This window comes from Camelus bactrianus, chromosome 9, assembly GCF_048773025.1.
Source record: "Camelus bactrianus isolate YW-2024 breed Bactrian camel chromosome 9, ASM4877302v1, whole genome shotgun sequence".
NCBI lineage: Eukaryota > Metazoa > Chordata > Mammalia > Artiodactyla > Camelidae > Camelus > Camelus bactrianus.
The window spans coordinates 1,613,151-1,639,859 of NC_133547.1; the positions used below are offsets into that span (position 1 = coordinate 1,613,151).

Genomic DNA, 26,709 nt, shown 5'->3' on the forward strand with positions numbered 1-26,709 from the left:
GCAGACGCTGGGAGCCGCGGAAGGACGAGGTCGGAGCGGAGGAGGGGACATGTCCACCCTGGGCTGGTGGCGCCGCCGGGCGCCCGGGGCCGTGCACTAGACAGTGCGCGTGGGCTGCGCCGCCGCTGCCGAGCTGTTGGCCTGGGGCGGGGTGGTGCTGTGAGGTGTGGTGAGGTGAGTCCTGCCGCCCCAGCCTCGCACCTCCGCGTCTGGACGCTGCGTGGGCCGGATCGCCGCAGGTCTGGGACCCTGGTCAGCTGGCGGGGGCTGCCGCTCTTGCCGCAGCCGCGCTTGCCGCAGCCGCGCCATCTTGAGTGGCCGGCCGGGGTCTGGGGTGGGGGCTGCCGCGCCACCTCCCCTATGGTAGTGAGGGACTGGACAGCCGGCTGCGGCGCTGGACCTGGGCAGGGGGCGGGCCGGCCACGGGCTCCTGTCAATGAAATCCGCTGGGGTGGGTGCCGGAGAAGTGGCGGGCCCACCCTGATGGGTGTGGGTGGGCTCTGGGCGCCCCCCCGCTTTCTTTGGCTCGGTCTAGGGGCTGCAGAGGACACCCTATCCCACCGGGTCCCTTACTGTACAGCCCCCCTCCGGCCTCCCTTGCATCCTCGCCAGTCTTTGGGGGCGGCACTTATTTGCCGCAGTGGCGGTGGGAGGAGCTATGGGCCTTGAGGGGCGGGGCTGAGGGCTGTCGTGCCTGCCGCGTATTTTCTCTGGGCATTGATGTGCTGTGGGCCCCGCCCACCCTGGCGCCATCTTCGATGTGGGCAGCTAAGATTGGCCGCGCAGGCGCCATGTGGGTTGGGGCGGGGCCAAGGGCAGTCGTGACTGCCGGGCACTTTGGGCTGTGATGGTCTGATAGAGCTCCGCCCACCTCTGCGCCATCTTTGATGCGGGCAGCTGAAGCTTGGCTGGCGGGCCGCAGGGGTGCGGCCGAGAGCTGTGGTGCGCTGTGTTCTTTGCAGTGATTGAAGGCTGAAGGTTCTGGCCACCCTGACTAGTGTGGGTTCTGAACTCAGACTTGTGAGACTGGGCCACGGCGGTGGTTGGGGGGCTGTTTTGTCGGCTGGGTCCATGTGGCCTAGAGTTTGCCTGCTGTCGTTGTGGAGCTGTTTGTCCTGAGGGTCAAGGCTACAGGCTGTTTCTCCTTGGCTGGGTCTGGGGGCTGCAGAGGGGCAGCCCTTCCCCTGTTGTCTTCCTGGGCTGCTTTCACCCTGGGGTGTGTCTGGCTCCATCTTTTGGGCAGAGGTGCAGCCAAGCTGTGCTGCGCAGGTGCCCTGTCTAGAGGCTGAGGAGGTGGGGCCACGGACCCACTTTGGGGACGACAGTGCTGCAGACTCTGCCCATTCTGACACTGTGTTGGCCGACAGGTGGAGCCGTCATGAATGACGGCAGGGCTGCAGGGGGCGGACCGAGGTAGGAGCTGTGGAGCCCTGCCTTCTCCAGTGCTCAGCTTGACAGGTGGCTCTGAGGCGTACTGCGCAGGCGTAGTCTCGAAAGAGGGTGGGGCTGCAAGGGGCGGGCCGAGGGAGGGGCTGCAGACCTTGCCCACTCTAGCGCTCTGTTGACTGACAGGGGGCGTCCGCTGCAAACTGCGCAGGCTCCATGTTGAATGCCAGTGGGGCAGGCTGCAGGGGGCGGGCCTGAGGGTGGGCTTTGTGTTTTGAATGATTAAACGGGGATTGCAGACTGTTGCCCATATAGCGCTTTGTGCGTTGTCTGCCAGGTGTCTGCCAAGGCTCCATATTGAATGACAGAGGGGCTGGCAGCGGGGGGCGGGCCCAAGGGTGGGGACTGCGTGTCCTGAGTGACTGGCAGCGCTGCAGACCCTAGTGCTACATTTGTGGGCCAGTAGGTGGCAGCCGAGGTGTACTGCGCTGGCGCCGTCATCAACCCCAGTGGAGCTGCAGGGGGTGGGTCTGAGGGCGGGTCGCAGAGTCCCGCCCACCTTTGCCTGCTGCACATGCGCCATCGTGAGTGACAGCAGGGCTGTTGGGTGGGCCGAGGGGCTGTGGTATCCTGGGAGACGCAGCCCGCCCCAGCCGTCTCCGCTGGTCACTGCGCAGGCGCCAGGGTGGCATTGGTGGGCTTGCCTCCGCGGCACGTCTCGGCTGCCGCGTGAGGTGGCGGCCGATGCCGTGATTTCCTCTGATGGGCGCAGAGCCTACTCCCGGGACCGTGGGGCCGAGGTCCGGCCGCGCACAACCAGGTCATGTAGGAGGAAACTGGGAATGGCAGTAGATTTGGGGAAAGCGGGTAGCAGTTTGCGCTGTGAGGGGCGTGGCGTGGGAACTGAGGGGCGGCGGAGGGGTGGGGTGGGCTGCTCTCACCGTCCCCTCGCCCCCCTGGCCTGCTCCGGCTGCCCACTGAAAAGCCCCCACGCTGTTTTTTTTTTTTTTTTAAGTGATTCAACTGGATTTCTCCCTTCCGAGTATGTGGTGGGAGAAACCTAATTATACACCCTCAATGATTGATAGTATTAGCATAAACCAGCACCACATCGTGAAGGTACCTTCCCAGGGCCTCTGACAGACTGCATGCACTCTCTGAGGCACAGTGGGACGTGAAACAGGGAGGGAATCCGTGGGGGGGCATGTTGGTAACCTCTGACATGCTGTGTAAGGTTCCGTGAGGATACCATTATCTAATGGTAATGATAACAGCATTAAGGTCCTGTCATGCTACCTGTTTTTTCAGTGTCTTGATTTGCGCACCCATTGATAAAACTTCATTGGGAAAAGGCTGTGATTACAGCCCTGGGTCCAACATATGCTTCAGGGAGCAGTGTCTGTGGCCCTTCCATCCTGGGAGGGGAAGCTGTTTTTTCCTGGTCCCACTTGACCTCTGCCACTGTAGGAGGTAAAAATGCAACTGTTGTGGGTTCCCTTCCAGCCTGAGAATCCAGTCATTGGAAAGTAAATTGAGTGTCTCACATTTTCTTTTCCTTCCTCAGCTCTACTCTTCCCTGAGACGACTGGCAAGAGGAAGAGTGACAAGTGTGGACGCTGGGTGGCTGAGCCCAGGTGAGCTGTGTTCAGTTCTCACAGCGCCATGCCCATGCTTGGAGTGAACACATCCTTCCTCACCCTGACGCTTCCTGCTGCACATATGTGCCACGTGGCCACACAAGCACGGTTTGTGCTCTCTGAAACCCCTTGGGCTCTTCTGGTGGACTGCATGTTCGCCAGAAATCCCCCTTGACCTCATGCTGTCCTTTTCAGTGTCCTAGCTCTTCCCAACACTCACTGCTTCAGGCTTGTCTTTTCTTTCTTAACGGGTGATCCAAGAAGCACGAGAGATTCATCAATTCATCTATCAAGCATGGCTCCAAGTGAGACATTGGAAAAATAATTGTGTGATTCATGCCTTAAAAGAGTACATTCACTACAGTTAACTTACTCTGAGAGAAGCTATCTGGGGTCTCCCTGAGAAAGTGAGGGGCATCGAGGCTGAGCCCTAAAGGGTGGTGGATGGTAGTGTGTTGTGAGAAAAGTAGCCCTAAGGGGGCAGGAGGTCCAGGTGCCTAGAACAAAGGAAAGAAAGAGTGGTGTTTGAGGTGGGATGAAAGGAGAGCAGGGCTGCACTGTGAAAGGCTTTGCAATCAGTGGTGAGTATTTGCGCTTAATCTGAAGTCTTACGGGAAGCCATCAAGGTATTTAACAGCGGAAGTAACATACTAACCAGATTTGTGTTTTTAAAATGTCATCTGTAGGGTTCAGAAGGGGAGGGTGGAAGACCACCTTGGGTCTGGGTGAGAGAGGGTGATGCGGATTAGGGTCACAGAAGGGGGATAAGTGAATTGGATGGATTTGAGAGAGGTACTGAAGACAGGGACTAAAAAGGGCTTTTCTTCTTTGTTTTTGGTTTGCCGACTATTTCAGACCAGACTCAGTGAATCATATTATGCAGGGAAGTGAGCAAAATAGCCAAATATTGCTCATTCCATCAGCAAGCATTGATATTATGCCTGATCTGGGACAGGATCACACTAGACTTTGGGTCTCTGGAAGTGAGTGATGTAATCCCTGGCCCCAGTGTCTATTGATTGAGAACTCCAGTTAAATGGAGGGTAAGAAAGCATGCTTATCAAAAGATGTGGCTCTGCTGATGGTGTATTACCACCCAGGGAAAGACTAACTTGCTGTCCCAGTGGCCCTGGGGATGGGTTGGTTTATCCCTGGCCTCAGTGAATGCTCCAGGGATCCAGTGTCTGGTGCTCAGAAACCCTGCTTCACCTAAAGACCCCTCCTGTGTTGGAGATCCACGTTAACAAAGCTCAGGAGGTTTGTATAGGCCGTAACGACTTACTGGTTTATGTCGAAAAATAGTGTGACTGAACTATGTCGTTACTGTTTTCTCAGTTTGGATATATTGATTCATGGTGGGAGATCACTGCAGCAGGGACCCAGATACTCAAAAGGGTGTGTGATCAGCAAATTCTCTCCCTGTAGGCAGACCTACATGGGAAACGAGACCATAGTAAGAAGGTTGCTTGGTGAGTACGGATTTAAAATGAGAGGATATGGACAAGCGTTGATAACACTGGCCTGTATGGCAGCCTGGTGATACTGCCTGGCTGCAGGGAGGCTCTTGCTGGGGTTACCAGGACACCAGCAGCCCCCCGTCTGCAGCGCCCGCCCTCCCCAGGCTCCATTCAGGTTAGGTCTGACCAAAGTGTCATGCTCCCTCCTCTACATGGTTATAGATGGACTTCCCTTTTCATGCCCTCCCCCCTTTAAAAAAATCTGATCAGTCAATTATTGATATGAAAATATGGTCAGATATGTCATACTGGCTCAGAAGACATTTTGTCTGTTTAACTTACCTGTCTTTCAAAATTTGGGGGGAAATCCTTTGAGAATGGACAACGATAAGGAAATCTTGCTGCAGAGTGGTAAGTGCTAAGTTTATGTGATGGAGGGAAGCCCAGGGCGATGTGGCAATTATCTGAGAGGAGCCACTAACAGACCGAGGGTGGAAGTCGTGGCTGGTGTGGCAGGGGAGTGGTCATGTCCTCCATGCTCCCGTTCCTGTACAAAATTCTCACCCAGACAGCCCCTGTTGTCCGTAACGGTGTACCTGTTCATAGTTGATTGGGCCAGGCCGGACACCTCAGCCTAGGGCAGAGGTTCTCAAAGTGCAGCTCCTGGAGGGCTTGCTGGAATCCCTCTTTCCTGGTGAACCACAGGCCTCCTACATCAGCCCCTGGAAAGGAGGGTGCATTTTTCAAGCTTGAGAAGCACTGTCCTAGGAGTCGAGCCATGGTTGCACTCACGGTCTCAGAGTTCAGGTGAGTTAGGCACAGACAGTGCAGTCGGGCGGTGTTGGACGCTTACCCTGGGCGGCGAGGCCGGACTGGGCTAGGCCAGCGTCTTACTCCCCGCGCGTGCTGCCGTGGAGAATGTCGGTCTGCAGAAAGAGGCAGGGGAACGGCGCAAACCAGAAGAGAGGAGCCCGCGCACCCTGCTGTCCCTGAGAAATGGAGAAACTAACTTCCTCGGTTCCTGACCTTAAAGTTCTCAATTCCAGCCCCTGTAATGAGGTAGGTAGAACGAGTGAGGGGCTGAGTCTAGGGGCACCGTGAGGTGGGGCCGAAGGAAGTAAGCGGAAGCCGGACTGAAGAGCTTTCTCTCCTCCCCACGAGCTGCTCTCCCCTGAGGGGCTGTGGGAGCCTGAGGCCGCGCGCCTCCTTGGCTTCTCCGCACACGTCCCCACCGCATTTCCAGCCGCCTGTGTTCTTAGATGGGTTCTTCCCTGTTGAACGCTTGGCCCGTTGACCTTTTGACACCACAGATCCCCTACTTACGGCAGGGATGCCTGATGAATTCCTTCTTTGTTTCAAATAAATTAATTGTGAGGTCATGCTTTTGTTTTCTATGTGTTTTTATGAAATAGGAGTAGAGTGCTGTAAAACGTTCGAAGAATGGCATGAACACCTCTACACAGAGCATGCTGGCGACTCTTGACCAGCAGGCGGCCCCAGCTCACGTGCGAAGCTTACCCTGCATCCGGGGCTTACAGCGCGCGCCTCTTGTACATAGATGTGCAGCGTACTGAAGGGCAGACCTTGAGAGGGTGAGGAAGAGCTGGCACCCTGTCAGCCCCTCTGCCCAGTGTGGAGGTGGAGGCATTTTACTTAACTGGCTCCCGTCATTTGCCTGTCTCCTCTCCTCCCCTCCCCCGCTTGGAATTGGTGGCCTCCCTTGGCCCCTAGGACCAGAGTCAGGCTGGGTCCCTGCACGTCCCCACCTTCACCCCTGTTGTCCGAGTGTAGTCAGACGTTTTAAAATCCTGCCCTTGGCTACTGCTTGACTCATGCTAGGATTCCTGCTCCAGAGAGAGCACAGAGGGAGATGGGGAAGCTTTAGGAACTAGGGTGTGTGAGAACCCACCTCCAAGCCTGGAGTCAAAAGTGACAGGTTTGCTGCCTAGCCAGAGTTGAGTTGGAGCTGTGGGACAGAGAGGATAGCAGGCGGGGAGGTCAGGGGCTGGGCGTGGAGCCCAGCACGGGTGCACTGGTCTGCGATGGTGTGGAGGGACTGGGGCCCTCTGGGAGGGGACGGCAGGGGAGGGGTGCTGATGAGCAGTGACGGCAGAAAGGAAAGACAAACAGCTACCGAACCTCATGTTCAGTTTTTTTTTTTTCTGATTGTGAACTTAAGATAACACTGAATAGAAATGCAGAATGAAGTATCTTTTGTTAATTATTTTTTTCTGATTTTCCACACTTTATGAATAGTCTTCATAGAAGTTTACATGGAAGTTATCTTCTGGTTTGGTTTGTATGTGTTTCCACACATTAAAGTATTGAGTACCTGTGTGGTTTTTTTCTTTTTCTTTTCTGTTTTAGCGTAAATGAGATTATGCCCAATTCATCAGCACCTCAAACTCAGGCTACAAGAGTGAAGTATGCAGGGTGTTAGGCAATATTTAGTTGTGGGGAAGGGTGTGTGGTCACCGTGGAGGGCTTGCCTTCCCTTCCTCCTCTTTATTTGGAAAACCTTTCTTTAGTGTTTAATATGCTTGCTTGCCTTGAGATAAATCACTGCTGTGCTTAGATGGTCTCCTGTCTCGCTCTTTTTAATTTGTAGCAGGGCTCCTGGAGCCCCCTTCCCCCCCAATCCGTCACACAGAGCTGTCTGCCCTAATGGGACATTATCCTTGTGTTCCTGGAATAGCTCTCGTGGTCAGGGGCTATTGTTTAGACTTCTCTAGACTGGATTTAGCTGTTTTTGCATCTCAGTGTTTATTGAGCACCTCTATGTGCCAGTCCTGTGAAGATAAACAGACTGGTGAGAAGGGCGCCCACTCTCTTGGGCTGGCACGTCCCAGTGATGGGTGGGTGCTGTGGTGGGCTGGCCTCCACGCCTCCTTTGGGCGTCAGGCGAGCCTGAGCCCACAGAGGATGCCTTCCTGCTGCTCCCCTCAACTCCAGCCACCTCCAAACAGGGATCTTCTGTTTCCTTCAGTGGTGGGTGTGGCTGTTGCCATGGAGGCAGCCACTGGCCTGGGGGAGTGGGGGGCGAAGTGGGTAGAGCAGTTCCGCTTTTGATTGGCCGGAGGCACTGTCACTGGAGGAGTTCACCTGGGAGCTGGGTCTTCCCAAGGGTGAGGTGAGTATGGGGCCCTGGCAGGTACTGACTCAGCACCTGGCCTGACTCTTGGTTGCCCTTCTGGCAGCGGGCAGAGGACAGAGTGAGTCAGGGGTGAGGGTTGGGTCACTTGGCCAGGAGGGCACCTAAGCTCCTCTCAGGGGGCCCACCTGGTAACCAGTCAGGTCACCCCATGGAAGGGTGACCAGTGTCCCTGAGTTTGCCTCTAGGACGGCCATGACATAACAGCACATCAGCAGGCGTGTACTCCGCGGTGAAGTGGTGTCACCTGCCATCGCTTACTGCTGCAGCTTTTTCATTTTCATTTTAGCTTTTACAAACCGGAAATTAGAGGTGCATTCAAGGACTCAGTTGTGGTGGGCAGCTGACTTTTTAGCTTTTTATTTTGCCTCATACTTTACATGCTTGACTACCTTTGCCTGTAAGTGGAGACTTGCTGGTTCAAAAGGAATAGGCATTTTTAATGTTTTAAAAATATATGCCGAATTAACATCCAGAAATAGGGTTCACACTTGTACCAGCCAGCCTCTCACCACCACTGATTTTTATTTTTGAAGTAGCTGCCCACTTGGTAGGCCAAAAAAGTATTCACTGTAATATTGTACATTTTTTTGATTTCTGATGTGGATATTGGCTCTTACCACTGATTTTATGAACTGTGTATTCATGTTCTTTATATTCATGTTGAGCCACTTTTTTCTTACTGCTTTCTAAGAGCCTTTTACATTTCAAATGTTGTCATCTGTGTTGCAAGATATTTTCCCCCTCTTTTTCTGGTTTGTTTTTATTTTGGCTGGTGTTTATAGCACACAAAACTTGTACCCATCTTTATTTTCACATCTGCTGCGTGGTGGTGTGTCAGTGGTCTCTACCGTCGGAATTCTGCTCAAGCACTCTCCTGACTGTCCTTGTTCTTTTGTTCTTTGCTGCTGTAGACAGTGCTTCTGTGAATGCACCTGTGAACTGTGTCTTGTGCTCATGGGCAGATGGGTCTTATCAGTTAGAGTTCAGAGTGGAGTTGCTGGGACAAGGAATGGCATTGCATTTCTCTGCTAATAGTTGCTGGAGTTCTGGGGTATTTCAACTTGCAGCTGCAATTTCTCTGAGTATCTCTTGGGTTCGAGAAGTTTCAGCTTGATTCTTTGGGGTTTTCAAATTGTTTGTCATATCTGCAGATGGCCAGTTTAGGGTGTGGCCTTGGGCCGAGTCAGGGGCGGGCGGGCGGGGCAGGGAGGAGCCCTCAGTGTTGGGAATTAGCGTGCCTGCGCCCGCCCAGCCTCTGGGTCACGGCTGGGTAGCGCAGTCTCTGAAGGCCCCCGCTCATGCCTTTGCCTCGTGTTTTGTTTTACCTTTGAATTTGCTTTTTTGACTAGGTGATACATACTCATGGTAAAAATAAGTAAATAAACACAAAAGGCGGAAGGAGACTATGCAGGGAAAAAGTAAGTTTCCCTTAGCTGGCCTCCAGCTCCCTTCTCCAGAGGCAGTCACGGTTCGTCACTATCAATAGCCTCTTCTCATATAGCCTTCCAGAAACCACCTGTTTAAGTAAATGCACCTGTTTTTACGGTTGCTTAGAATGCTGTACACATAGCACAGGGAACTATATTCAGTACCTTGTGATAGCCTGTAATGAGAACACGAAAAGGAGTGTATGCAAAAAGCTGGATAACTCTGCTACACACCAGAAATTAGCACTACGTTGTAAATGACTGCACTTCAGTAAAAAAAGAACAGTACTATACACGTGTCCCATTCTGTGCTTAACTACCCTGGAGAGCATCTCATGTCCATTTATTTACAGTTGCCTCGTTATCTTAAAGGGTTTCAGAATCCTAACGTGAACATACCACATTCTGTCCATTATGTGTGTGTTCTTGTACGCATGTCATCATGTATCTCTGAGACAGAGTCGTAGAAGTAGAACTAATAGGACAGGGTATATACATTTTTTATTTTGATAAGGAGCCAAATTGCCCTTCATAAAATTCGCATTGCCACAAGCAGTCTATGCGTATGTCAGTGTTCTCTTCACACGGACATATGTGTTGTCTGTCTTTATGATTGTTCTATTCTTTCTTACTCTCAAATGAGTTTTCTCTGCCATTGCGGGAAAGGAGTAGGTAGGGCCTGATTTTTTCTTTTGTTTTCTTTTTAAGGGTTTCCTGTTAAAAGTCTTTCCTTTTTCAACGCCCTTGGTGACCAAGGGCTGTTTTCTTGGCCTGGTCAGAAAATCCTGAGCATGTTTAACAAAGATCATATTTGTGTAGTCCTGAATTTCTTGAGAAGAGTGAGTGAGTTTCTGGCATAGAAGCCGGCTTCAGCCTTGTGGCAGGGTACTCGTGGTTGTTCAAATGGTCACGTGATTGAGGAGCAGGAAGTCCTCCATCTCCTTCCTGCGCTCTGAAAGGGTTTTTATAGCATGGTAAATACTTTGCTCGTTGAAATTTTATGAGACGTTAACTCCTTCAATCATTTCATCTTTTTAAATTTCTTCCCTGGATTATCCTCTGCTTCCTGAGATAGGCTTGCCAAATATTTATATTTTCTTAGAAAAATTGTTGATTCCCTAACAGATTTTTTGAAGCCTACAGTTCTTATGTAGAGTCTTCTCCTTTATGCTTCAAATACATGCCTATTGGGAAGAAAAATCAATGTGGTAGAGAAGTATGTATACAAAAGTCAAAGTTGCCCCTAATATCTCCTAATTTTATTATCAGGTTAGAAGACCCTATCCCTGCTCCAGAGTCATCAGAATTAATCTTTTGTTTATTTTATTTTGATTTTAGTTTTAGCATTTTCGTGCACGGTACGCCCCTTTTTCCCCCAAGTGAAATGATTGGCTGGTTTTCCCGTTGCTGGTGTTATGCATTGAAGTAATCCACACATTCCCTGCTTTTTAAGAGCTGCTTTTTGTAGACTGCTGAGTACTTAATTATGTACATGTAGGAAACGTACTGTGACCTTGGAAGTGTCAGTCTTTTGTCATAAGGTGCAGGTGTTTTCTGATTGTTGCTTTATTGCTCTGGCTTTGATGATCTAGACAAGAGCATCACTTGTTACTTTCACGTCGTCTTTCTGCCTTTAGGCACCACACTAGAAAAGAACTTCTTTAACCCTGAGATTATATTAAAATATTTCTTTTTGTGTATGGTTTGTTGACCTTTTGGTGTATGAACTTTCAAAATGTTGATCCAAATGAAATTCTTCTAGGTCAACTTAGAACCATGTCAACTTCCCCAACATTAATACTCTTTGAAATTCTATTAGAATGGTATAGGTTAACTTGGGGCAGTGTTTAGAGCCTTAATATGCTAGAGCCGTGCATCTCCTGTGACTACCCTGTGTCTCTCCAGGTTCTGCCTTTTCTGTTGCAGTGTAGTGTATAATTTTATTCCTGTGGGTGCCATTTTCTCTCATTAAATCTTTTTTTATTTTTATAATGGAGTTTTTCCTGTTTTTTTCAAGCTTGTTATTGACACATACTTAGATTAGATAGTCTGTTATCAGTGGGTTTCTTATTAAATTATTATAAGGTCTGTTTTCTTTGATTTGCAGTGTCTGAGTGGACAGTCTTACAACAGAGTGATCGTTCTGTACCTCTCCTTGTGCCTCCCGTTGGCCCCCCCACCCCCGGAGCTGGCGGGCACTCTGTAGGTTGATGTGCGGTAGTAACAGTGTAAAGACGTTTGCGTCTGCTCTCATAGATGAGTGTGGTCTGCAGTTTGTTAGTGCTTTCTTGGTTTTCTGAATTACTCTGGTTTCATCAAGAAAATTTGAAAGCTTTCTATTTTCTGTCTCTGGCTGGTTCATATGACATGCGATTGGCCTTTTCTTGAAGGTGATATATAAGGCCTCACCCCTGATGCTGTCTCAGTCTACAGCCATTTGGAGAATGTTTCCTGACACTCTTTACATTTCTGCAGTTCTGTTTATTTGTCCTTGTATTTCTTTCTTTAAAATATCTGCAGGTGCCTGCATTTGGACTCTTTTCCTGTGGATAGCTGCCTGTTCTGAAGTTCCAGAAAGGACCCCATTCCCAAACAGGTGATTTGCTATCAAAGGGTGTCCTGTGGCCACTGAGAGGTGGGGCTGCTGTCAGACAGGGGTAGGGGCCGAAGTCTCCTCTTGAGTCTGATGCCACAGGGCAGGCTTGGCACTCTGTGCCCCTTACCGTGCGGGCATGCTGGCCTTGGAGGACCATGCTTGTGTCAGGGCAGTCCCTCCTCACCAGGTCCTTGGTAAAATTGACTGTTCTCTTGTCCAGAATGTCACACCAGTTCTCCAGAGCTCGGACGCTTGCCATTTTCCTTCCCCTGCTTTGGAACCCTTGTGCCTGGCAGGGTGTTACGTGTCCTCTCTGTTGTCTGGGAGGGCAGGGCAGGCCAGGAGTGGGGAGTCGCAGAGGTGCCAAGGTCAAGGTGATGGAGGTGTGTTTGAGTTGGTTAATGCTGAAGCCCTGGAGGCCCATGGGGGAGGCAGGGGAGGGCTATTTGCAGGGAGCGGAGTGGAAACCCATCACTGAGGAGGGAGTTTTCCACATTTATGCCCAAATGATGACGGCTGCTTTAAGACTGAATAATGAAACACCTTTTGTTTTCTCTTTAGACGTTAAACAAAAATTTTTTTTTAAACTTACTGGTTTTCCTTTTAAAACAAAAAAGAATTTTTGCTGCATGTGGTTTTGTTCTTCTCTGGAAGTAAAGCCAGAAGTACAAAACTGTCAGGTAAGTTCATTCACCCAAACCTAGATTTCTTTCCCACGTTTGCCTACTTTCTTGCACCAGCTGTGGCTGACCGCTAGTAAAAAGCCTGCATTATAAAACCTACATGCAAGTAAGATGGTTTAGGTGAAGGGAAACGGGTGGCCTTAATTGGTTACGTTAAAGAGAAAAAGGTGGAAAATCAGGTTTTATACTCAGTCTAAAAAGTTTTCTTAAAAAGAGAGGGGGCAGCTAATAAGGACAGCTAAGGAAGCAATACAAGGACTGTCCGAGTAGAAAGCTGGTTCTTTAGAGACGCCCTGGATCCCTGACAAGACTGATTAAGGCGGAAGGCTGTGGGGGGGGCGGTGTCAGGAGGCCCCTTCTCTGGGAGTAGCAGGTGTTCGCCGCCTGTGCAGGCTTCTGTGGATTTAGCCCCGTTGTAGGAGCTTCCCGTGCCCCCACCAGCGTGGTTGTCAGGGCACGGCGGTGGGGGGGGGGGTGGCGGGGAACAGCGGGCAGGGGCAGGCGAGGGCCGCTGCACGCCAGGGTGCGCGCCAGGGCACAGGGTCGAGGGAGCCTGGTGGCCCCCTCCCCAGAGACGACACTGTGCTCCTGCATTCGGGTGGTAAGAGTGCACAGCCGTGCCTAAAACCAGCTCTGAAGTGGGTTTGCGCTTGTCGTTTTCCACACGCTCTGTCGGTGTTGCTGTGTGACTTTGTGTCAGGCCCTGGGGGTTGGTGATGGCAAGGTCAATCTCTGCCCTTCACCAGCTTTTACGTGGGGGCTCAGGCAGGTTCACTGTTTGAACCTAAATGCACTAAGTGCTCGCTCACCGACAGAGGGAGTGAGCGTCAGCAAAGGTACCTGAGGGCATGGTGTTAGCTGTCCAGCCACTCTGGCCCGTAGAACTTTCCTGATGAGGGGGATGTTCTGTGCTGTCCAGGAGGGTAGCCCCTGGCCCTTGGAATGTGACTGGTGCCGCTGAGGTGCTGAACTTCAGTTTCATTGTTTTTAACTTAACCAGCCACAGTTCATACAGCAATGCAGGTGCAGAGAAATTAATGCGGGCGCTTAGAATCACATTACCCAGAGCTGAGCACTTTTAACACTTCTGTGTGGCCTCTATCTTCCACATGCTGTATACTATTTTAACAGTTGTGTTAGGGGAAGAAATGCTCAGAAATGGCAGGGTTGGCCCGGCACCCCTCTGCCCTCTTTCCATTTTTGCCAAGTTAAAAATGGACATCCCGTTCTAGTAATGGCCAGTGCCCTGGGCTCTTCCCCTGTGCCATGCACTGGGTAGTTAGGCCTTTTAGGTATATCAGCTTATTTAAGTCTCACGGTTCTAGAGGGGGTGTTGTTTCCATTTTGCGGTGGTAGGGACAGACTGCAGGACGTTGACTGTTGCCCGGGGTCATAAACCCAGTTAGCGGCAGAGCGCACTCCTCACGCGGGTCTGTGTGGTGCTTGTAACCCCCGTGCATGTGTCTGTGGTGGTGGGGTTCACGCGTCTCCCCCGCCCTTGGCCTGCTCGCAGAGCGCTGTTGCTGCCCCGTGTGGAGCAGCCCCACACTGCTGCCTGGTCCTTGACTTCTGGGACATGTGTACATCTCCTTACGATCCACAGGTCCTTGAGTACTGGCTGTCCCAGACTGCCGCATCTTTCCTGTTGACTCATATTTGGTTCCTCCAGGGAGAATTTTCCTTAGAAAAATGCTGCCTCCAAAATACTTGTCCGCCACCAAGCCCAGGAGGTCCTGGGCCCCAGACCTGCGTGGGCTGGACGGCGCCTTGTCTGGGGAGCCGGACGCCGCCCTAGGAGAAGGCGCCGCTGACTCTGAGTTCTTTCATCAGAGGTTTCGGAACTTCCTCTACGTGGAGTTTGCTGGGCCTCGGAAGACCCTGCTCAAACTCCGAAACCTCTGCCTCGATTGGTTGCAGCCGGAGACTCGCACCAAGGAGGAGATTATCGAGCTCCTGGTCCTTGAGCAGTACCTGACCATCCTTCCAGAAAAGATCAAGCCTTGGGTGCGGGCAAAAAAGCCGGAGAACTGCGAGAAGCTCGTCTCTCTGCTGGAAAATTACAAGGAGATGTACGAGCCGGAAGGTGAGGGTGAGATGGAAGTCGCAGCCACTGGTGGGCTGGGCCCGACTCTTCTTCTGTCGGGGCATCCTGGAACAGCTTGTGAGTGTGCCGGCCCCCGCCGCGGGACGCCAGGTGCCCCTTCCCACTAGCCGGGACAGTGGACCAGAGCTGTGCCTTTCATGGGACCTGCATCCAGAGGTGGGGTGGGAGGGGTGGTCGCAGCGTGTCCCCGCCCAGCAGTGGCTGGGAGGGAGGGACGAGCGTTGGACTCCCAGCGTGGAGTGGAGGTGGGATGCAGCTGCGGGACCGGCGGGGGTGAGTGGGTGGACCCCACTCGAGCCCGTTGAGGGGACACAGTTGTTCAGTCGGTGTCCGTGTCCTCTCAGATGACAGCAGCAGTGATGTCCACAGTGACAGCAGCATGAGCCGGAACGCAGCAGAGTCTCCGCCCCGCGCTGCCTACTCCTTCCGCGGTGAGTAGCCCGCTTGGGCCGGGCCTGGCTGGTGCCCGCTCTCCCTGCGGGGCTGCCTCCTGCAGAGATGCATGCGTGCGGACACTGTTCCGCCTTCCCTGGCACAGACCTGAGGGTGATGTGCATTAAGGGATGATGTAATGAGACATTTGACGTCAGAGCAGACACGTGTACGGAGTGGAATACATCTTATTTTTAATGATGAGAGAAAATATTTAAAGCCACTTGAAATCTGCAGTCAGCTGTCTCAGGCTGTGCCCACAGCCTCCCCAGGAGGGACAGAGTTCATCACCTCTTTGCCACTAAAGTGTCTGTACTCGCTAACGTTTTGTTAAAGTGAGCTTTCTGCAGGAGCACTGCTTTCGGGGCGGGCATGTGTTTTGTTTCTTTGGAGTAACGTGCACATTGAGATTGGTTGGGCTAAGCCAGACGGTAGAGGGTCTGAAGTCCGTTCTCCTGAGCGCGGACTTGGCCATGAAGGAGCTGGAAACCGGAAGTTTCTGGGGGGACCTCGCTCCTCAGCTAAGCTTCAGAACCCACCTTGAAGCAAGGCCCGCTTGGGCAAGGCCTCAGAGGCAGCGCTCCAGCTCCAGGGTACCAAGCTGCCCTTGAGACCTCAGCGCGGGGTCCATTCTTGGGGGAAGGGCATGGGCAGCCTTCCCTCCCAAAGGGGCCTGTGTTCGCATGAGGTGGGGACATGTGTGTTAAAGCACTTGTTTGGCTTTCTCAGGTGACCGAGACCGGGACTGGGACCAGGACTGGGACCGAGACCGAGACCAGGACTGGGACCTGGAGCAGGACCGGGTGCGGGACCGGGAGCACCGCAGGGGCAGAAGCAGGGACCTGGAGTCTCGAGGCCGCTGGCCGTACGCCAGGAACCCCAGAAGCAGTACGTCAGCCACCCTGACTGCTCCCAACGTGTGCCAGGTCGGCCCGGCCTCGCCGCTTCACGACACCCTTTCTCTGCCCAGGGTTTCCTCAGCGGGATCTCTCCCTGCCCCTGACGGAGCAGAGCACGCTTGCCGAGGAGGGAGAGCACAGGCGCAGGGACTCCCTGCTGGACTGCGAAGCCGGGCCCCAGGTACGCTTGGGCTTCCTCTCGTCCGGGGGCCGTGCTTGTCACGCAGCGATGTTTCCTTCTTTCTCAGGGGGATGCGGCCGTCTGCCCCTAGAACCCCACCGGGCTGGGGAGGCAGCCCCAGCTGCTCCCTGAGAGGAGCCCAGGCCTCCCCAGGGGTGGCCAGCGGCCGGGGTCAGAGGACCGCTTTCCCACTCGGCGTTTGTGTCACGTGGTCGGTCGGCCACGTGGGCTGTTTCCTGCTGGGCAGGGAAGCACCAGGATCCTGGAGGTCTTTCTGGCCTCACTGGGGAGACCGCAGAGCAGACTGGCAGGAGAGAGCTGAGAGGAGTGAGCTTTGAAGCCCAGCTCTGCTACCTGATGGCTGTGCAGCCTCAGTTTCCTCATCTGTGAAATGGGTTTGGTGGTCGCCTCCCCAGAGCTGTAGTGAGGAGAAAGTGATTCTCCCGTGTAGGTACAAAGCGCCTAGCATGGTGCCCGTTGGGCACACGGTCGGTGCCGCAGCTGTGCAGGTGCGTTCAAGGCAGTGTGCCCCGGAGGTGGGTGCAGGGAAGGACATGGGGTTTGAGCTGACTCCAGGAGCAGGGTCACCTGTGACATGGCAGTGGGGAGGGGGGCCAGGGAAGGAGGAGCCAGGGCACTGAGTCTGTAGGTCCCAGGGCTGCCAGTCTTGTAGCAGGCACACGGGTGGTCTCCATAGAGGAGGTGCGCACGCCTGGCCGTTCAGCCCAGCCTGAGGGAGGAGTCGGGTGAGCGGAGTGTTACAGAGGCTTGACTTGAGCTTGAAGGGAAATGCCTTGAAGGCAGTGACGCATGACATCTGAGGGAGAGGAGCAGTTGGCCAGGCGAAGCCTGCAGGTCAGGGCATCCCTGGCCTTCGGGAGAGCCCTGGCCCCGAGATGTGTTGATGGTGGCTCCTGGGGTGGGGCTTTTAAGGGGGGTCAGGTGACGGAGGGCCTTACGTTACTCTTGGTTGTCTGGGACTTGAGCCCACGGCAGCCCCGCGTTGGACAGCGGCAGTGGACACAGGACACCGCGGGCTGGGGCTGGGGGAGGCCTTGTTGCACTCCTGGCCAGCGTCTGTGCCACATACGCCGTGCGAGGCTGATGCCTCTGCAGGCCAGAGCCCTCCCAGCTCTCGAGGCCCAGCCACGGCCCCGCCCACCCTGAGCTGTCCCTCGGCCAAACCCACGTAGCGCTGGTTCTCTGCACCCAGTTTACCGTTCACCGTCCTCTGGTTGTTTCCCCAAGGTGGATGCGAAGCAGGTCCCAGGTAGACCCTGGCCTGGGTCACTCGGAGCCCCCAGCGCTGTGAGCGCTTCCTGCGCCCGATGTGTGTGTAGCTCCCGTGCTACCCGCGGGCCCCAAGGGAGCAGCTCTGCTGAGAGGTCTGCATCTGCTGTTACAGGATGCAGTGTCGTACCAGGATGTGGTGGACCTCGCCGAGGACCGGCAGCCGCAGAACCCGGTCCAGGACAACATGGAGAACTACAGGAAGCTGCTCTCGCTGGGTGAGCCGCTGCCAGCTGTCCTCTCAGTCTGTGTGAGCGCTTTCGGGCGTGGAGGGCGGTGGGAGCCTTGGGCCGATTCCAGCCAGGCCAGGCACAGACACTAAGATCTGTGTTTTCACAAACCAGTCTGGCTTTGGATGAAGAATGCATTGTACAGGGTGGGGGGACACAGGGAGACACAGTGGAGGTGGACACAGGACACAGCGGGTGGGGAAGGAGGCTTGGTCACACTTCTGGCCCCAAGAATTGCTCTTTCCAGAGTGGTGACCATGGAGACTTTAATTACGCATTGAGAACAGGGTCTTGAGTTCCTGTTTGGATTCCCCAGGGGACATCTGGCTCAGGTCCTAGGAGGCAGCTGGCTCTGCAGGAGAGCGAGCTGTGCAAGAGAGTCGTGTCAGGCAGCGGAGCCTTGAGGAGCTCCCATGTTTGGAGAGCAGGTAGGGAAGACGGTCAGGAGGCAAGAGAACCATGAAGGCCAGTGAGAAAGAGGATCTAGATCTACGAGATAGTCACGGGAAGGGGAGGACTGAAAGGGGTGCACTGCATTCAGGGACGCTCGGAGGAGGGCTGCATGCAGGTTTCTCAGTGATGTCAGGAGAGCCTGCGGCCTGGGTGGTTAGGAAGCGAGACTGCAGACAGAGGACATCTGGAGCATTGGACGTGGGCCGCCTCACACTTCGGGCTAAGAGAAGGCAGACCTGCCTCAGTTACGTTGATGAATTGTGGCCCCAGTGTGAGATGTTGTGTTCTCCCTGTGAACAGGGGTTCAGCTTGCCGAAGACGATGGCCACTCACACATGACCCAGGGCCATTCCTCGAGGTCAAAGAGAAGTGCCTACCCAAGCAGCAGCCGAGGTGAGCCCGTGTGTGTGTGCGTGCGACACACGGTGCCGCACACCGGTGAGCAGACACCCAGACACTTCACACTGCAGTCACACCATCGTGGAGCCTCACTGTTGCTTTGCACTTACATTGGGTTTCTTTTCAGGTCTGAAAACTATGCCTGAAACCAAAAAGTCCACCCACCGGCGGGGGATCTGTGAAGATGAGTCTTCCCACGGGGTGATCATGGAGAAGTTCATCAGGGACGTTCCGCGCAGCCCCAAGTCGGGCAGGGCAAGGGGGCCTGGTGATCGGGTGCAGAGGTTCTCCAGAAGGGCAGACAGTGGTTGGAAGGACGTTCCATTCAGCAAGAGGGAGTCGGTGATCCAGGAGAGGGGCTATGAAGGGAGTGCCTTTGGGGGAGGAGGCTTTAATTTTAACTCAAACCTTGTTTCCAGAAAGAGGGTTCTTGAAAGAAAAAGGCGCTATCATTTTGACACAGACGGGAAGGGCTCAGTTCACAACCAGAAAGGCTGTGCGAGGAAGAGGCCCTTTGAGTGCAGTGAGGTGAGGAGAGCTGTGAGCATGAGCAGCCTGAGCGCGCCCCCGCTCCCCGACTCGCAGCCCTTTGACCTCGGGGCGATGCCCTACGTGTGTGATGAGTGCGGGAGGCCTTTCAGCGTGATTTCCGAGTTTGTCGAGCATCAGATCATGCACACCAGAGAGAGTCTGTATGAGTATGGCGAGTCCTTTCTGCATAGCGTGGCCGTCAGCGAGGTTCGCAGGAGGCAGGTGGGAGGGAAGCGCTTTGAGTGTAAGGAGTGCGGGGAGACCTTCAACAAGAGCGCCGCCCTGGCCGAGCATCGGCAGGGCCACTCGCGGGGGCGCCTGGCGGGGGGCGCGGACGAGGAGTGCGAGGAGCCCTTCATGGCCAGCCCGACCTTCCGCGAGCTGCAGAAGATCTATGGCAAGGACAAGTTCTACGAGTGCAGGGTGTGCGGGGAGACCTTCCTCCACAGCTCGGCCCTGGTGGAGCACCAGCAGGTCCACGGCCGCGGGGGCAGAGAGGATGGGCGCCGTGAGGCCCGTCGGCCCGTCCCGGCGCTTGGCGAGCTCCCGAAGACGCGCGGCTCGGAGAGGCGGTATGAGTGCAGGGTGTGCGGGGAGGCCTTCCTCCATGGCGCAGCCCTGAGGGGGCACCAGAGGGCCCACGCGCACAGCCCGCTCTCAAGTCAGGGCAGGGGGCGCGAGGAGGCCTTCACCCCTGGTCCGTCCCTGAAGAAACGTCAGAAAACCTACTCAAGAGAGAAGCCCTACGACTTTAAAGATCCCGGGGAGGCCTTTAAAAGGCAAAGCCCAGGCCTCACTGAGCTTCAGAAAATCCATTCTCGAAAGAACCTCTACGAAGGCAGGGGGTGCCCGAAGTCTGCCATTCACAGTGCGCCCTTCCCGGAGCCGCAGAAGAGTCACACCATAACGAGGCCGCCCGAGGACGAGGAGGCCGGGAGTGCGTTCGCCGTCAGCGCCAGCCCTGCGGACAGGCAGGAAGCCCTGTGCCGTGCGAGAAAGCCGTATGAGAGGTCTGTCATTCACAGCTTATCCTTTGCGGGAGCTCAGAAGAGCCACAGCGCGGCGGGGCCCGCCACGCCGGAAGTGGTCCCAGAGTCCCCCCTGCAAGGCTCAGGTGTCATCCGGCGTCCAAAGGTCCTGGCTAGAGAGGGCATCACTGAAAGAAAGAGACACGAGACGTCCGTTATCCACAGCTTAGCCACCTTCAGGCCTCCCAGAAGCTGCAGTGGCAGCGAAGTCACTGGACGTGACGAGAGGGGGGAGTCCTCCGCTTACCTTCCAGACCTCCGTGGTCAGCAGCAGAAGACTCCTGCCAGAGAGAACCCTTACAGAGGGAGCAAGACGCCCAGCTTCACGGAGTCCGTCATCCACAGCGTGTCCCATAGTGAACCGCGGACGAGTCTGGCTGGAGAGGGATCCAGTGGATTTAAGAAGGATGGCGAACCGTCTGGTCCCAGCTCAGGTGTCCGTGAACATCAGAAGGCTCGTGCTAAGAAGAAAAACATTGAGCAGAGGAATTATGAGACCTCTGTAATCCACTCCCTGCGTTTTGGTGACCCTCAAACGTTTCGCCCTAGAGAGAAATTTTATGAATGTCCAGAGTGTGGAGAGTCCTTTGTTCGTAGCTCCGACCTCACTGAGCATCAGAAGATACATGACAGAAAAAAGCCCTCTGGAAGTAAAAGCTACATGCGGTCTGTCATCCGCACCTTAGCCTCCACTGACCCTCAGACCAGTTACGCTGACCAGCCAGCTCAGACCAGTTACGCTGACCAGCCAGCTCAGACCAGTTGTGCTGACCAGCCGGCTCAGACCAGTTACGCTGAACCACCAGCTCAGACCAGTTACGCTGACCAGCCGGCTCAAGCCAGTTATGCTGACCAGCCGGCTCAGACCAGTTACGCTGACCAGCCGGCTCAGACCAGTTACGCAGACCAGCCGGCTCAAGCCAGTTACGCTGACCAGCCAGCTCAGACCAGTTACGCTGACCAGCCGGCTCAGACCAGTTACGCTGAACCGCCGGCTCAGACCAGTTACGCTGAACCACCAGCTCAGACCAGTTACGCTGAACCACCAGCTCAAGCCAGTTACGCTGACCAGCCGGCTCAGACCAGTTACACTGACCAGCCGGCTCAGACCAGTTGTGCTGACCAGCCGGCTCAAGCTAGTTATGCAGACCAGCCGGCTCAGACCAGTTACGCAGACCAGCCGGCTCAAGCCAGTTACGCAGACCAGCCGGCTCAAGCCAGTTACACTGACCAGCCGGCTCAAGCCAGTTACGCAGACCAGCCGGCTCAAGCCAGTTACGCTGACCAGCCGGCTCAGACCAGTTACGCTGAACCACCAGCTCAGACCAGTTACACAGACCAGCTGGCTCAGACCAGTTACGCTGACCAGCCAGCTCAGACCAGTTATGTGGACCAGCCCATGCGCAATGAATGTAAGGACTGTGGGGAGTGCTTTGCCACCACTGAAGACCTTGGCGCGCATCAGAAAATCTACGCCCAAGAGAAATTCCACAGCGGGAAGCTGTTTGGAGACTCTGTCATTCAGGGTGTCAGCCTCGATGGACCTCAGCAGGAGGAGCCTCGGCAGGACGAGCCAGAGGAGCCAGAGGAACCAGATGATGAGCAGGAGGAGGCTGAAGACTCCATCTATGGCTGCAAGGACTGTGGGCTGGGCTTCGCGGACCGCGCAGACCTCAGGGACCACCAGAGAGTCCACGGTCGAGAGTATGTGGTCGACAGTCGTGAGCACACGCGCTCCGTGAGCCACGCCCACCCCTTCGGCGAGCTCCAGAAGGACTACCTTGGGGAGCAGCTGTATGAGTGCCCGGCCTGTGGGGAGTCTTTCGTTCACAGCTCGTTCCTTTTCGAGCATCAGAGGGTCCACGAGCAAGATCAGTTTTACGGACGCCAGAGGTATGATGAGCCCTTTGTGCAGCCCTTGGTGATCAGCCCCCCGAGGCCTCGGGTCCCACAGAAGAGTCCTCCTGCCGGGCTGTCCCTGCAGTGCCAGGTGTGCGGGCGAGACTTCATCCACGGCTCCGTCCTGAGCCAGCACGTGAGCGTGCACACCGCGGAGGGCCTGCCGGAGCGCGGCCAGCGCAGCAGGGGCGCCGTCGGTGCAGGCTCAGCCCTCGCTGAGCTGCAGAGAGACCCGGCCGAGGAGAGGCGCTACCAGTGTGAGACCTGTGGGGAGTCCTTCCCCAGCCCGTCCGACCTGCGGGAGCACGTGAAGGCTCACGAGAGCGAGGAGCCCTATGACTACGGTGCCGCCTTCGTCCACACCTCCTTCCTCACCGAGCCTCCCAAGGGAGACTCTCCCTTCTACGAGTGCAAGGACTGCGGGAAGTCCTTTCTGCACAGCACAGTCCTCACGAAGCATCAGAAGCTCCATGCGGAGGAAGAAGAAGCAGCTGCAGCAGCCCAGGAAGTTGAGGCCAATGTGCTCGTGCCCCGGGAGGTTCTGCGGATCCAGGGCTCAAATGTGGAGGCTGCCGAGCCTGAGGTGGAGGCCGCAGAGCCGGAGGTGGAAGCTGCTGAGCCCAATGTGGAGGCCGCTGAACCCAACGGGGAGGCTGAGGGGCCAGACGGGGAGGCCGCAGAGCCGAACGGGGAGGCCGAGCAGCCCAATGGGGAGGCCGAGCAGCCCAATGGGGACGCTGACGAACCAGATGGTGCGGGGATTGAAGACCCGGAGGAGAGGGCAGAAGAGCCAGAGGGAGACGCGGATGAGCCCGACGGGGCCGGGGTCGAGGACCCGGAAGAGGAAGTCGAGGACCCAGAGATTCAGGTGGAAGAGCCCTACTATGACTGCAGGGAGTGCGGGGAGACCTTCACTTCTAGCGTGGCCTATGGGGAGCACCTGAAAACCCACGCCAGGGTGATCATATTTGAGGCCGGGAACGTCTGCGGGGAAAGCTCACACTACACCGAACATGCCAGCACCAGCACCGGTGACAGCGGCAGGGCCGATGACAAGCACTTCACGTGTGACGTCTGCGGGCAGGTCTTTGGCGACCGCTTGTCCCTGGCCAGGCACCAGAATACCCACACTGGCTGAGGCCACGGGCCAGGGCAGAAACCTTCACCTAGGACTGGACCTTACTAAACCACAGAGCACTGGAACCAACCCACGGTGATGTCAGTGGGGAGCTTCCCTTGGCGTGTACACACCTGACTGAACATGAGACAACTCAGCCCGAAAAGAAACTGAAGGTGGAGACCGTTCGGTCTCAGCTCTTCCCCATCCAGCCTGGCGTACGCGTGTGGGGAAGCCGTCCCACACACCTTACCTTTCATTTGAGTGATCACATTGAGGGAAGACCCGAGGGCTTTTCAAGGCTACGGAAATTGCCCCATTTGTAAATGACACTCCTCTAACCTATGTGTAGTGTTTCCTGAGATGTATATAAAATAGCAAATCATAGCAAAACAGTAATCACGTGTACTTGGATTCGCTGTGACACACAGTGACAGTTTACTTGAAGAGGTACCTGACCTGGTACTCTCTGAGGTTTGTTTTTTTTTTTTTTGTTTAAGGTTTTTTTTTTTTTTCTGGAAGAGGAAGAGAGCACCAAATTAGAATACATTTGTAAGCATCTTAGATTCTTAGAAAGATTTACTGTGCATTATTTGAACCGCATCAGTATCTGTGAGTAATTGACTGTTGTTCCTGTAGAGGTGCAGGCATGAGAGAGAAGGTGTCTTTGACACTTTGCTGTTTGAAAAGGGAAATACTTGCATCGCCCTTTTCAGCCACTCCGTCTACACCGACGCTTTGGAACTTAACGCTGTGTAAGCCTTTACTGTTTGTGGATTGGCCTTTTGTAACCCCAAACCGATCGGTTGCCACCTTGTACTTTGCAGTGAGTGGTTCTCGTGCAAAAATATTACAAGTTTTGTTACTTCTTTTTTTTAACCAACTTGACGTGTGTTCAGTAGTGAATTCACAAAAGCTGACGCTTTTCCCTGTAAATCTTACGTCTTTGCCTTTAAAGAGTGGGTTGCAACCATCACTAGATCACGATCGTGCCTAATGAGGGTTGAGAACCGCAGGGAGAAGCTCGGCGTTGTAAGTGAGGATGCAGGCTGCCGCTCTCATCACTTCCTCCGCGCGCTTCCTGCCTTAAGTGGCCGTAGAACGCGGCTTCGTCCGCGTGTCCTGCCGCGAGTCCGTCCGCGCCCCGCGTGCCCCGGGGCTGGCACCCTTAGAGCTCTCTAGCGTTGAACTGAACTCTCGTCTTCACCTGTCTGACCCTCAACCCCTGCCTAACTTGCATTAAAAAAAAAAAAAAACTTTCTTTACAGTCAACTCAAGCTTAACGTGGACTCAGGTTCCCCAGCAGCCTTAATCCGTCTCGTGCCGTCCGCCCCTTCCTAACGCGCGTGTCTCAGCGGCCCGGCGGGGCTGCGTGTCTGCCCCCGCCTCCCCTGTGATCCAGGTTGCCCTCACGGCTCGTGGCTTCGCGTGTCCTGCGCTGGACCGTCCTCGCCGTTCGCTTCCCCTCCCCTCGCGTAAGTGGCGATTAAGAAATTTTTTGGCTTTGAGTTGGCTGGGAAAAAAAAAAATTTTAATTTAAAAAAAAAAAACTTAAAAGAGGATCTTATCTTGTAAATTAAGTGAGCAAAAATTTACGAGCAGATCATTTGGGCGAGCAAAATTAAAACGCCTGCTGGGGTAATGTGTCTGAATCTCACTCTCCTGGACCCGCAAGGTTAGGGCTCAGGTGGAGCGGGTCTGAGCTGGAGGGAGGGAGGGAAGGCGGGCCAAACTCGAAGGAGCGGGGAGGTGAGAGCAGGAGGGGGAGGCAGTACGCCAAAGAAGGGAGTCCTCCTGCGGCGCCAGACAGGAGGGTGAGGAAGTGGACAGAAGGGACCCGAAGGCCGGGTGGGAGAATGACTGGGCAGTTTGGAAGAAGGGGCCTTTTTCGTGGCGTGGTGTAGGCGAGGCCAGCTGCATAAACAGACCCGAGGTTGGAATCGACACCCCTGAAAACGGAGGGGCCGTGAGGGGCTTCGTCGGAGGCGAGGAGGACCCTTGAGGTGGGAGCCAGTCTGGGCGTCGTTAGGGTGAACGTGGGTTCCTCGCTGTGGGCACTGGTATTCGTGGGTGGAACCTCTTCAGAAGGCGACTTGCCAGATGTCAGGGTGTCCGTTCCAACCTTAGGTCCGTGGGAATTAGGAACAACTTGTAAATGCCAAAAATAGGAGAACAATTAAGTGAAGGCATCCGTGGACTCTTCCGCAGCTGTTTAAAAGTGATAATCATGAAGAGTGATGTAGCAGCATGGAAATATATTTACGGAATACGAAGTGGAGAAAACAGGACACAGAATTATATTTATACTACAGTTATAACTGTTAAAAATGCTTATAGTCAAAGGCTGTTGTGCTGCTGCTGTTGTAGGCTTCTAGGTGAGCATTATTTTCTTAAACTTCTTCAATGTTCTTTATGGTAGTGTTACTAAAAGCTTATAGTCACGTTTCCATTGTGAACATAATTTGAACTCATTATCAGACACTTGGAAAACACAGAAAAGTGGAGGAAAGAAGAATCCATATTCCCACCATCCAAAGAGATACACTCTTCGAGCCCTTGTTTATTCCCGTTTCTGCGCCCAGGCTTATAACTGTGTCAGAACGTGTCTTCGGAACGGCTGTTGCCTTTGCGGAACTGTGGCTCAGCACTTCCATCTTAGTGTCTTCAGACCCTTACAGTAGTGCCCTGGTAACAGAGTTTATTATGTTTGTTTTCATGACAAGCATAATACGTACCCAGAGGAAAAATTGGAAAATACAAAATAAAGTTAAAAAGAAAAAGCAAGTCACCGATATTTCCGACACCCAACGACCGCGGTTAACATCCTGGCCTGCTTCCTCCGTCTTGTTTCAGAGCACAAGCTTGTGATTGCGACAGTGTTAGATGTGTGCGCATAAAGTCTAAAATGAGAAAAATGAGGAAGTAATTAAGAGTGTGTCATTGTGGGATTATGGTTAAATATTTTGTCTCAAATTCCTTGAATGATCTTTCGTGTTTCGGTATTAAGTCTTCTGTATGTGTTTTTCCATTACAAGTACAGTACATGCTCATGGCAAACTCTCTGGGAAGGTTCAGTAAAAGCAGAGGAAAGAAATTCACCCATATTCCCGACCCCCAGCAGTCACTCCTGTTAACACCTTGACCTGTGCACCAGTCAGATTATTGGGGTGCTGGTGATGAGTGTGCATGGGGGAAAGACGGGGAGAAATACGGGGAACAGTTGAGAAATGGTTGTGTGGCCATGGTGGGGTGGCGGTTAAGTATTCTGTCTCGGTTTCCTGAACGGTCTTTATCATAGTGTTTCAGTAACCTGCCTTCATTATGTGTGTCTCCGTTATAAACACAGCATGTGTTCATTATAGAAACGTGGACATTACAGAAGTGTAGGAGAGAAACTCACCCGTATTTTCATCATCCAAAGGCTGTGGTTAACATCGTGACATACTTCATCTTGTTTCTGTGCACAGGTTTTTGGTTTGTCAATATGGTTGTGGTCGTTCTATCTGTAATAGTGTCAACAATAAAAATAAAGTTAAAAATAAATAATCTTCAGCCTCTTCTTTTGTGCATTTTAAGTGTTTGGGGTTGTTAAAAAATCCAAAAGCTTAGTCTCTCCTTAGGCCTTTAAGTTTGGCTTAGAAATCTTCCTCCATGTTTAATTATTGCATATTTCAACAATTACTTCTTTTTTGAATATTTTTTCTTTCTTTTTGTATCTCCTTGTTTGTTTGTTTGTTCTTTAATGGAGGCACTGGGGATTGAACCCAGGACCTCATGCGTGCTAAGCATGCACTCTGCCACTGAGC

General features: G+C 53.8%; 1 protein-coding gene across 23 annotated transcripts; it reads left to right on the forward strand.

The window, feature by feature from the left end:
• Window positions 1-26,449, forward strand: PEG3 (paternally expressed 3). Of its 23 annotated transcripts, none has more exons than XM_074368959.1 (11): window positions 2-174; window positions 2,951-6,072; window positions 11,582-11,657; window positions 12,275-12,337; window positions 14,258-14,423; window positions 14,789-14,875; window positions 15,606-15,764; window positions 15,847-15,956; window positions 17,362-17,464; window positions 18,230-18,322; window positions 18,456-26,449. In XM_074368959.1, the coding sequence occupies exons 4-11, from the start codon at window positions 12,287-12,289 to the stop codon at window positions 22,922-22,924; spliced, it is 5,238 nt and encodes a 1,745-aa protein (XP_074225060.1). In that variant the 5' UTR covers window positions 2-174; window positions 2,951-6,072; window positions 11,582-11,657; window positions 12,275-12,286; the 3' UTR covers window positions 22,925-26,449. The 23 variants fall into 23 exon arrangements, with proteins under 23 accessions (XP_074225055.1, XP_074225056.1, XP_074225057.1 ...); XM_074368945.1 differs by having other exon boundaries at window positions 2,951-3,020; window positions 4,449-4,492; window positions 5,186-12,337; XM_074368960.1 differs by having other exon boundaries at window positions 2,951-3,020.
• Window positions 26,450-26,709: the final 260 nt, after the last annotated feature.

What these genes read in the sequence shown, in the direction of transcription:
- PEG3 (XM_074368944.1), top strand. Translation starts at nt 11,813, where the DNA reads ATGCTTGTGTCAGGGCAGTCCCTCCTCACCAGGTCCTTGGTAAAATTG. An exon ending in ACTGCGAAGCCGGGCCCCAG is followed by an intron (nt 15,957 to 17,361) that starts GTACGCTTGGGC and finishes CTGCTGTTACAG; the next exon opens with GATGCAGTGTCGTACCAGGA. An exon ending in CAGGAAGCTGCTCTCGCTGG is followed by an intron (nt 17,465 to 18,229) that starts GTGAGCCGCTGC and finishes CCCTGTGAACAG; the next exon opens with GGGTTCAGCTTGCCGAAGAC.